This window comes from Bos taurus, chromosome 10, assembly GCF_002263795.3.
Source record: "Bos taurus isolate L1 Dominette 01449 registration number 42190680 breed Hereford chromosome 10, ARS-UCD2.0, whole genome shotgun sequence".
Classification (NCBI taxonomy): Eukaryota; Metazoa; Chordata; class Mammalia; order Artiodactyla; family Bovidae; genus Bos; species Bos taurus.
In genome coordinates, this window is record NC_037337.1 from 37,402,685 (window position 1) to 37,414,328 (window position 11,644).

General features: G+C 48.6%; 1 protein-coding gene across 2 annotated transcripts in view; it reads right to left on the reverse strand.

The window, feature by feature from the left end:
- Positions 1-11,644, reverse strand: part of PLA2G4E (phospholipase A2 group IVE) — an 80,748-nt gene that overhangs the window by 14,476 nt on the left and 54,628 nt on the right. For both annotated transcript variants that reach the window (XM_024998182.2, XM_059890709.1), the window contains exons 5-11: positions 11,200-11,240; positions 5,796-5,838; positions 5,219-5,279; positions 4,184-4,344; positions 3,756-3,839; positions 3,365-3,402; positions 1,152-1,287 (exon numbers count right to left, since the gene is read on the reverse strand). In XM_024998182.2, the coding sequence (XP_024853950.1) occupies positions 1,152-1,287; positions 3,365-3,402; positions 3,756-3,839; positions 4,184-4,344; positions 5,219-5,279; positions 5,796-5,838; positions 11,200-11,240 (564 nt within the window). The remainder of the gene's footprint in view (positions 1-1,151; positions 1,288-3,364; positions 3,403-3,755; positions 3,840-4,183; positions 4,345-5,218; positions 5,280-5,795; positions 5,839-11,199; positions 11,241-11,644) is intronic.

The window sequence follows — 11,644 nt, forward strand, 5'->3', positions numbered from 1 at the left end:
CTTGGTAGGTTTAGAGCTGGACCTTATCTCTCAACCCAATGGTTGGTGTCAGGCTTGGTAAATCAGAAAGTCACATAGGAGCTCTTAGCACTGTGAATCTAGCCCTCAGTTAAAAGAGGATGAACTGGGGCCAGAGGGGTGGGTGACTTGCTCAAAAATCCAACCAGTGTGATTCTTTAATGGCTGTGAATCAGTATCTGCTATAAGGGGATCTGATGTTAGAGCATCAAGGCCAGGCTCGGCTCGTGATATGTGCTCAGAATAAACCGTATGTTTAGGAGCAGGAACAGATGGATTTTTGATATGGGAAGGAGCAAGGTTGTCATCTGTGGGCTTACATAGGTTTAAGATGCCCTTGGTGTGTTTCCCTACAGATGGGAGAGGGAGGTGTGGGGTCTTTACCAAGACTCACTTTGTTTTCGTTTGAATGGGGACTGTGAGGACTATTGTCAGCCGAAGCCCTGTCACAGCCATCCTAAGTGGCGAGGTCTCTGTCCACACTGTGGTTAGCCTTAGAAGGGGAACTCTCGGCGGGCTGACTGCTGCTCACGGGAGTGTGGGCCCCAGCCCACACCAGGGAGATGACAGAGGGCACAGAGGCTCTGTCGTCTGCCCTGTGCACAGAAGCTGGCCCTGCAGGCGGAAGCTGCTTGTCTTCAGTCCCCGACTGCAGTTCATTCTGTGTGTGTGTGTGTGTGTGTGTGTGTGTGTGTGTGTGTGTGTGTGTGTGTGTGTTCACGCCTATTTGGGGGAAGGGAGAATTAAAGAATGAAGGGCCTACGGCTTACAGAGGCAATGTGTGGCATGTGTGAGCTAGGGGAGCTCTCAAGGTTTCCCTGGCTGGGAAAAGGGGGCCACGTGGTCCCGTGTAGCTAGGACATCACTCATTGTCTCAGGATGTCAGTGCAGGAGAGGAGCTGCTGGGCTCCTTCCTTTCCTTCTACTCTACCCTCCCTGCCCCTGTGACTACACAGCTGAATCACATCCTACAGTGATGAAGCACAGCCCTCACCTGGGCGCCTGGAACCTTGGCACTAAGGACCACAGGAAAGGCAGTGCCGCCCTGGGGCATGGGAGGGACTGCAGGGCTAAGCCGGCAGGCACGGTTTGGAAGGACAAGTTTGACTTGGAGTGGACCTCCGTTCACCCACCTCATCTGCCCGCAGGTCCTCCTCCAGCTGCAGCACCTCCTTCAGCGCCTGGGCTGCCACCACCCTCCGTTTCTGCAGGAACTCCAGTTCTGCCTGGCACAGGCTGAAGCCCAGCCGCACGTCCAGCGCCTGGGAACTATGGGGACAGAGGACCTTGGCTGAGCAGGCCTGTAGATTCCATCTTCATGGAGAAGACATGGTTTTAGGGTCAGTTGGACCTAGGCTTGAGGCCTGGTTCTGCCAGGTGTCACCTCTGTGACCTTGGGCCTCTGCTTTCTCATCTGTAAAATGGGACTAATCGTGCTTTACTCCTGACAATGAGCCACCAAATGTAAAGCCCCCAAAGCCTTAGCTGGTGCACTGTGAGCAGGTACTTAACACTATTAGGTATTCATTGAACCCTATGCTTTCTCAATAAGTTCTGGAAAGTGCTGGAAGGCGTCCCCCAGGCACCTGCTAGAGCCTGAGGCCAGACATGGTGACAAGGGTCCCTGAGACCCTTTTAGCCAATCCCTCTGAATAAAGCAAGGGCTTCCCAGGTAGTCAGTGGTAGAGAACCTGCCAATGCAGAAAATCCAAGAGATATGGGTTCAATCCCTGGATCGGGAAGATCCCCTGGAGGAGGAAATGGCAACCCACGCCAGTATTCTTGCCTGGAAAATCCCACGGACAGAGGAGCTTGGAGGACTGCAGTCCTCGGGGTTTCAAGGAGTCAGACATGACTAAGCACAAACACACACATACTCACACACACACTTCTGAATAAGACTGTACCATAAGGGCTCTCGAGAGCTGGATAAACGAGGCCTTGTTCTCACGGTACTCATATTCCTTTCTGCTCCCAGAGTAAGACTCCTCCTTCACACTCTCGCTGTAATCCTGTCATCCCTACAGGTCTACAAGGCGGGTGGGGCAGAAGAAACATGTCCAACACTTGTCCTCTTTTTATCATATCCCTGATCTGAGCAAGTCCAGGCTTATGGCCTGGCATTCAAGCCCCACCTGGTCTGTCCAGCCTCACCTCCTGCTACTTTCTAGGAGGGTCCGTTGGCTCCCAGAGCCCAGGAGCAGTGTGGGTCCTGAGCCTCCTTCCTCTGCCCACCAACATCCCTTGTATCCTCCAAGGTCCTGCTCCCCAGGCAAATGAACCTTTGAGAATTTCTGACCTGAGTCTTAGTGACCTGTGTAATTAACAAGGTCATATCTCCTTGAAGGCAGAATCTGGGGACTGTCCCATCTGTTCCCTCTGTGTCTAGTACAGGCCTGCAGACACAGCTGTCAGGAAATTTTCCCTTGGTCTCAAGAAGGAATGAATAATCAAACAGCAATAATAATAACATTAGTTGATATTTTCAGACTGTCCCACTTCTCAGATCACTGATTTCCTCACATGTGTTATCTCACTGGATCCTCAAAGCAACCCAACCATGGACCATGCCTTTAGTATTGCTGTAATTTGCAGATGAAAAAAAAAATGAGACTTAGAGGGGCTTAATAACTTGATCGAGGACAAAATAGCTGTCACTGTAAATGGAAGCAACAGTCACTTGATCTTCAACAAGGGTGTCAAGACAATTCAAAAGGGAAAGAATCATCTTTTCACCAAATGATGCTGAGACAATGGATATCCACATGCCAAGAGTCCAAGAGTGAAGTTGGACCCCTATTTCACAATATGTACATATGTATTCACATATATATAAATTAACTCAAAATCAATCATAGACTCACATGTGAGAGCTAGGACTATAACACTCTTAAAAGAAAACATGGGAGTAAATCTTCTTGACCTTGGATTAGGCAATGGTGTTTTAAATATGACACCAAGAGCCCAAGTGACAAAGGAAAAATATACATACGCTGAAATTCACCAAAACTGAAAATTTCTGTGCTTCAAAGAACACTATTAAGAACGTGAAAGACAATCTTCAGAATAGGAAAAAATATTTAGAAGTCATATATCTGACAAGGGGCTTGTATCAAAATATACAAAGAAATTTTACAAGTCAACAATAAAAGGCAAATCACCCACTTTAAAATGGGCAAAAGATTTGAATAAATATTTCTCTGAAGAAGATACACAAATGGCCTGTAAGCCTATGAAAAGATGCCCAACATCACTGGCCATCACTGAAATGCAAATCAAAACCACAAGATACCACATCCTTAAAGAGAAATGAGTCAGAGGGACAGACAGAAAGAGGGTACTTTACCAGGGTGTAGACTTCATGTGTAATTCACAGTTCTCATTCTGGGAAGTGAAAGATGAAAAGTTTGTCAGGGATGACAAGTTTAGAGCCAAGAGTTCCCAACCAAAGAAGTGGAGACTCACCACACTGTCCACCCCGACCTGACTCCAGACATACGCGTGGGCACACACTCATGTTCTCTTCTGGACATGACCCTCCCCACCATCCTGGACTCAGCCTCCACACACTGTCTTTGGCTCCACACTGCAGCCCAGCAGTCTCCTACCCCACAAGACTCCTCTACCCTACCAGAAATCATCCTCCTTCACGGCCCCCCAGGCTCTCCCCATCTCCTTGTCACAGGAGCTCCAGGCTAAGCTGCTCAGGGGCCCCTTCCCAGACCCCAGGCCCTCACCAAAGGCAAGGTCACTGCCTGGCCGTCGGGGAGGCAGTGGAGGGACTGGCACACAGGGCCCTTCTGGCGCGCACAGCAGCAAAGCTGGAAGGAGGGCAGGTGTGTGAGGGGGAGGGCCCCTCCCGCTGCCCACCACTCCCAGTCCCCTAACCCCCACACCTCTCCCAGTCCCCTATACCCCCCACCACCACCTCTTCCAGTCCCCTACCCCCCACACCTCTCCCAGGCCCCTACCCCCCACACCTCTCCCAGTCCCTTATACCCCCCATCACCACCTCTCCCAGGCCCCTACCCCCCACACCTCTCCCAGTCCCCTATACCCCCCAACACCACTTCTCCCAGTCCCCTACCCCTCACACCTCTCCCAGGCCCCTACCCTCTGCACCTCTACCAGGCCCCTACCCCCAACATACTTCTGCAGCCCCTACCTCACAGATCCACGGGCTTTTGGGCAACTCCACGTGCACCTCAGGCTGGAAGTATTTGGGGTATTGGAAGCAGGCAAGGTTTGAGCAGCAGGACTCCAGGCAGGGTGAGATGTGCTGGGTGTGCTCGAAGGACTCCGTCACTGTCACCAGGAGGTCCTTCTCTGGAAGAGAGGACGAGAGGGCTGAGACCCCCAGGAAGCCTCTTGCTTCCCACACTCACATGGCCCACTAAAAGGCCTAGCTGGAGGCACCCAGGATAGGGGTTTAGAATGACCAAGGCACTGGATAAAATGCCCCAAAGCCTTGTTCTGAAGGGCAGGGCAGGGCCCTGGAACCTGCACTTCAACAGGCTTGTGCATGAGATCTGAGATGCTGAGTTCTCTGGACTAATCCTCCTCCTTCTCTGCAATGTGCCCCCAAATCACCCTCCCACTGCACTGGAAGCAGCCCCCCTTTCTGCCAGTTTGAGGGTAGAACCTCTTCCTTCCCCTCCCTCCACCTGTGGGGCTCTGAGGCTGTCCTCTTTCCAGGCAGGGCTTGAGTGGGGGGATGGGATGTAGCGCTGAACTGGAGGGTCTCGTAGTTGTGGATCTGTTAGGTCCCTGTCAGCTATAAGATGCTAGAACTCTATGAACTGGAGTCTGATTAGAGGAAGCGGTGCATCTAGAGGGCCCTACCTGCCTTGGGTGCTGACCACCGCGCTAGACCCAGGGAATCCCTGGTCTGACAGGCTGCAGCGCAGATCAGTATGGACAAATAGGCAGTGCTGTGCCCTTGATCCCTGGCCCAGGGCGCTGGCCAGGCTGGGAAGCTCTGAGGGTCACCTGGGGGCCTGGAAGAGCAGCCTCCTTTTAGGGCAGTGAGAAGGACAGGGGTTCGTGAGGGTAAGAAGATCCCGAGGACTCAGCCAAGCTTTGGGTTCCCCATCGAGCCGAGGGCGGCCATGGAGTGGCCACCCTGATGTTGATAGAGTCAGAAAACAGCACCATTCCTGCCTCCCACCCGCCGGCAGGCAGAAGCGGTTGAAGGGCTCACTTTTCCTCTTCTTTGGCCTCCTGGATTCTGCACAAACCTCCAGGCAGGACATTTGTCGAGACTGAAACAAAGGAAGGGGGGTCATTTTGAGCCCATGCTGCCTGGGATGCTCTACCAGGCCACACATTCCCAGAGACTGATCTTGCAGGGAGAGAGTTCCTTGAATCCTGAGGCTTTAGCTGCATCGAATTAAAATGGCTATACTAACAGCCTAATTATGGGAAACTTTTAACTTCTGAATTTAATGCTTTTAGGGATTGGAGTTAGGGAAAACTGGGATGAGACTGATTCTGGGAGGAGACTGCAGACTAGTGGGTGCTTTTATTAGGGGGTTCCTAGGACACGGTTGTGGGAGATGGGGGGATGGCCCAGATATTTTCCCCCCAGGAGCAGGAGCCCAGCTGCTGCCCCCACCATGCCCTGGCTCCCTTTGTCTGGCTTCAGTTAGCCTGCCTCCTAGCGGGCTCTGGGGCAAGGGTCCAAGTTGGGCCTGGTTTTCCTTCCCACAGTTCTGTTCTCTGAGAGGAGCAGCCACAGGTGGCCCTAGAGCCACAGGAGACTCTGGAAGGACAGTTACCACCAGCACGCCGTTCGTGATGAGGCTCTCAGGTGGAGAGGGGCTGAAAAACAAAATGAGAACTCCTGGTCAGTCTTGTCATTCTTTTTTTTTTTTTTTTTTAACTTATTTTATTGAAGTATACCTGAGTTACAACATTGTGTTAATTTCCACTGTATAGCAAAGTGGTTTAGTTATACACACATATGTATATATTCGTTTTCATATCAATTCAGTTCAGTCGTGTCCAATTCTTTGCAACCCCATGGACTGCAGCATGCCAGGCTTCCCTGTCCATCACCAACTCCCAGAGCTTGCTCAAACTCATGTCCATTGAGTCGGTGATGCCATCCAACCATCTCATCCTCTGTCATCCCCTTCTCCTCCCACCTTCAATCTTTCATAGGATCAGGGTCTTTTCCAATAAGTCAGTTTTTCACATCAGGTGGCCAAAGGATTGGAGTTTCAGCTTCAGCATCAGTCAGTCCTTCCAATGAATATTCAGGGTTGATTTCCTTTAAGATTGACTGGTTGGATCTCCTTGCAGTCCAAGGGACTCTCAAGAGTCTTCTCCAACACCACAGTTCAAAAGCATCAGTTCTTCGGTGCTCAGCTTTCTTCACAGTCCAACTCTCACATCCATACACGACCACTGGAAAAACCATAGCTCTGACTAGACGGACCTTTGTTGGCAAAGTAATGTCGCTGCTTTTTAATATGCTGTCTAGGTTGGTCATAGCTTTTCTTCCAAGGAGCAAGTGTCTTTTAATTTCATGGCTGCAGTCACCATCTGCCCCCCAAAATAAAGTCTGTCACTGTTTCCACTGTTTCCCCATCTATCTGCCATGAAGTGATGGGACTGGATGCCAGGATGTTAGTTTTTTGAATGTTGAGTTTTAAGCCAACTTTTTCACTCTCCTCTTTCACTTTCATCAAGAGGCTCTTTAGTTCTTCTTCACTTTCTGCCATAAGGGTGGTGTTATCTGCATATCTGAGGTTATTGATATTTCTCCCAGCAATCTTGATTCCAGCTTGTGCTTCCTCCAGCTCAACATTTCTCATGATGTACTCTGCATATAAGTTAAATAAGCAGAGTGACAGTATACCACCTTGATGTACTCCTTTCCCAATTTGGTACCAGTCCCTTGTTCCATGTACGGTTCTAACTGTTGCTTCTTGACCTACATCGGATTTCTCAGGAGGCAGGTAAGGCGGTCTGTTGTTCCCATCTCTTTAAGAATTTTCCACAATTTGTTGTGATCCACACAGTCAAAGGCTTTGGCATAGTCAATAAAACAGAAATAGATGTTTTTCTGGAACTCTCTTGTGTTTTTGATGATCCAACAGATGTTGGCAATTTGATCTCTGGTTCCTCTGCTTTTTCTAAATCCAGCTTGAATGTCTGGAAGTTCTTGGTTTATGTACTGTTGAAGCCTGGCTTCGAGATTTTGAGCAGTACTTTGCTAGTGAGTGAAATGACTGCAATTGTGTGGTAGTTTGAACATTCTTTGGCATTGCCTTTCTTTGGGATGGGAAATGAAAACTGACCTTTTCCAGTCCTGTGGTCACTGCTGAATTTTCCAAATTTGCTGACATATTGAGTGCAGCACTTTCACAGCATCACCTTTTAGGATTTAAAAAAGTTCAGCTGGAATTCCATCACCTCCAGTAGCTTTGTTCGTAGTGATGCCTCCTAAGGCCCACTGGACTTCATATTCCAGGATGTCTGGCTCTAGGTGAGTGATCACACGATCATGGTTATCTGGGTCATGAAGATCTTTTTTTGTACAGTTCTTCTGTGTATTCTTGCCACCTTTTCTTAATATCTTCTGCTTCTGTTATGTCCATATAATTTCTGTCCTTTATTGTGCCCATCTTTGCAGGAAATTTTCCCTTGGTATCTCTAATTTTCTTGAAGAGATCTCTAGTCTTTCCCATTCTATTGTTTTCCTCTATTTCTTTGCACTGATCACTGAGGAAGGCTTTCTTATCTCTCCTTGCTATTCTTTGAAGGAGAAGGCAATGGCAACCCACTCCAGTTCTCTTGCCTGGAAAATCCCATGGATGGAGGAGCCTGGTAGGCTGCAGTCCATGGGGTGGCTAAGAGCCAGACACGACTGAACGACTTCACTTTCACTTTTCACTTTCATGCATTGGAGAAGGAAATGGCAACCCACTTCAGTGTTCTTGCCTGGAGAATCCCAGGGACGGGGGAGCCTGGTGGGCTGCCGTCTATGGGGTCGCACAGAGTTGGACACGACTGAAGTGACTTAGCAGCAGCAGCAGCAGCAGCTATTCTTTGAAACTCTGCATTCAGATGGGTATATCTTTCCTTTTCTCCTTTGCCTTTTGCTTCTCTTCTTTTCTCAGCTATTTGTAAGCCTCCTCAGACAACCATTTTGCTTTTTTGCATTAATTTTTCTTGAGGATGGTCTTGATTGCTGTCTCCTGTACAATGTAATGAACCTCCGTCCATAGTTCATCCGGCACTCTGCCTATCAGATCTAGTCCCTTAAATCTATTTCTCACTTCCACTGTATAGTCATAAGGGATTTGATTTAGGTCATACCTGAATGGCCTAGGGGTTTTCCCTACTTTCTTCTATTTAAGTCTGAATTTGGCAATAAGGAGTTCATGGTCTGAGCCACAGTCAGCTCCTGGTCTTGTTTTTGCTGACTGTATAGAGCTTCTCCATCTTTGGCTGCAAAGAATATAATCAGTCTGATTTCGGTGTTGACCATCTGGTGAGGTCCCTGTGTACAGTCATTTGCTGTGTTGTTGGAAGAGGGTGTTTGCTATGACCAGTGTGTTCTCTTGGCAAAACTCTGTTAGACTTTGCCCTGCTTCATTTTGTACTCCAACACCAAACTTGCCTGTTACTCCAGTTATCTCTTGACTTCCTACTTTTGCATTTTAGTCCCCCATGATGAAAACGACATCTTTTTTGGGTGTTAGTTCTAGAAAGTCTTGTAGGTCTTCATAGAACTGTTTAATTTCAGCTTCTTCAGCATTACTGGTTGGGGCATAGACTTGGATTACTGTGATATTGAATGGCTTGCCTTGGAAACGAACAGAGATCATTCTATTGTTTTTGAGATTGCACCCAAGTACTGCATTTCAGACTCTTTTGTTGACTATGAGGGCTACTCCATTTCTTTTAAGCGATTCTTGCCCACAATAGTAGATATAATGGTCATCTGAATTAAATTCTCCCATTCCAGTCCACTTTAGCTCACTGATTCCTAAAATGTCGATGTTCAGTCTTACCATCTCCTGTTTGACCACTTCCAATTTACCTTGATTCATGGACCTATCATTCCAGATTCCTATGCAATATTGTTCTTTACAGCATCAGACTTGACTTCTATCACCAGTTACATCCACAACTGGGTGTTATTTTCACTTTGGCTCCATCCCTTCATTCTTTCTGGAGTTATTTATCCACTGATCTCCAGTAGCATATTGGGCACCTACTGACCTGGGGAGTTCATCTTTCAGTGTCATATCTTTTTACCTTTTCATACTGTTCATGAGGTTCTCAAGGCAAGAATACTGAAGTATATGCTATTCTTTTTCATATACTTTTCCATTATGATTTATCATGGGATATTTAATTCCCTAAGCTATACAGTAGGACTTTGTTGTTTACCCATTCTATACATACTGGTTTACATCAACAAATCCCAAATTTCCAATCCAACCCTCCCCCACTCTCCCACCCACCCTTGGCAACCACAAGTCTGTTTTCTAAATCATATCCTTCTTGACTGATTTCTCACAAAGGGGACAAAGAGCCTATATAGAGTCAATAAAGAGATAGCAGAACCTTCTTAGTGCTTGTGAAAAATACTGGCTTAAGAAGCCTTAGGAATTGGCAAGGAGAAAACTGGCATACATTTAAAATAAAATATCCAGAAATAAAGATTTATAGGATAGAGGGAGTAGAAGAGTTTCCTTTTTTTCTCACTTAAAGGATAACTGTTCTTTATGTCCAACCAGATGCAACTGCATGGAGTTATAAGGATAAACAGGTTGCAAGAAAAGGCTGGAGCCCACCGCCTAGCACAGATGTGAACAGTTCTGATAGAAAAACGGATCCCTCCTCCGTTCTGTGCTTTAATGTGTGCATTAACAAATAGTTCTGACCCAGCCAGAGAGGGGCCTTGGGAGTGTGAAATGTCTGTGTTACAAACCCGAGAGAGCCTCTCTGGTTACAGTTAGTCTAGGGAAGTCCAGAGCCTCCCTCTTCAACCTAAGCCCAAGAGGACTGTGTCTCCAGGTCAACCCTTATTCTGACGTAGTTCCTCCACTTTCTGATTCACCCAAGGAACACTTTTCCCCTTAAAAGTCCTGTTAAACCAAGAACCAAAGGAGAGAGCTCAGATTTTCTTTACTGTGAAACAAATGAACTTGATTTTAACTTGCCAAATTAAATTTTAATTTTAAGTTGATTTTAATGAGGACCTTCAGTCCCAAGACCCCCTACACATAGGATTCTCTGGTTGGATCTTGACAAGCCCTCTGTTCTAATTCCTGCCTCTCATTGTCCCCCTGTTCGTGGGCTGATTGTAAGTCCAGGGGATTCAGTCCTTCCAGGGCTAAGAAGCCAGCTGCCCAATCAATCACAAGGCACCCTGCTGTCCCAGGGCAGGCTTGTCCCCTCCAGGAAGGGGCCCCCCCTCACTGCCCCTTCCTTTCCTTCCTCTCCCTTCGTACCCTTCTTCCCACACTCCCAACTCTGTGACCCAGGTCCATGTGAGTCCACAGCATAGTCATACCCCTAGGAACCTGGATCTTTTTCTTAGTTGGAAATGATGAGAAATAATCCCATACCTTGGCCCCGAGCTTCCCCTTGACTTGGTTCCAGAGTTGGAGCTGGCTGCAGAGGGGCACAGCAGCCCACTCCAGTGCTCTTGCCTGGAGAATCTCAGGGACGTGGGACCTGCTGGGCTGCCATCTATGGGGTCGCACAGAGTCGGACACGACTGAAGCTACTTAGCAGCAGCAGCAGAGGGGCTGCTTCAGCCCCGGGTTTGGGGGGAGTTTGTTCTAACAGTTCTGGGTCCAGGAGGAGACACCTTAGTCCTGATGTCTTTCTTAGCCTGACCTCGGGAAAGTCCCATCCCCATGGTGGCAGGAAGTCTTCCCAGGAGCCACTATCAGAAATGCTGGGGATCTGAGGCAGATGAATTGGCCAGAGTACTAGATCTTTATAGCACTGACATCAGCAGACCTGGATGAGAAGGGGTGGAGCCCAGGCACCTACACTATTTAGGAACTCCCAAGTGATCCCCATGCATTTGATGGGTGTCAGGGGTGGGAGTGGAAGAGGGGGTACTGCAGGAAGAAGGTGCAATGCCTGTGAGCAGAAGCCGCTTTGGAATCCGGACCTTGGTGGAAGCCTGGGGGGCTGGGTCCTACTCACCTCTCCTCCAGCAGGAACTCCACTTCCAGCTCCTCCATGCCCTGCAGGGGGAGGAAGAGACTGCAGTTGTGATCTGTGTCTCCACTTCTCTCCAGACCAGGATTCTTGCCACCCTAGGAGACCCTGCTGACATGTCCGTGTCCGTCCCACTTGGTGGTCCTGCTGTCTTAGAGTGGGGGCAGCTGCTCTTGGCTCTTTTTGTCCTCCTTGTCTCTCTCCGTCTCCAAGTCTTTTTATCAGGAACATCATTGACCACCCAGAGGAGGTCAGGGTATGAAGCTGACCCTCAGCCCCAGCAGGTAAATCCCTTTGCCCCAGAACATGTGCTGTTCATCTTCTCCCTCCAGCTTCCATCGTTCTCCTGCTTTCCCAACAAGCTCACTGTTTGGAGCAAAGGAGAGCTGAGATGCTGCCCCTGGCAAGCCCAACTCTGAAGGCTAGGGGC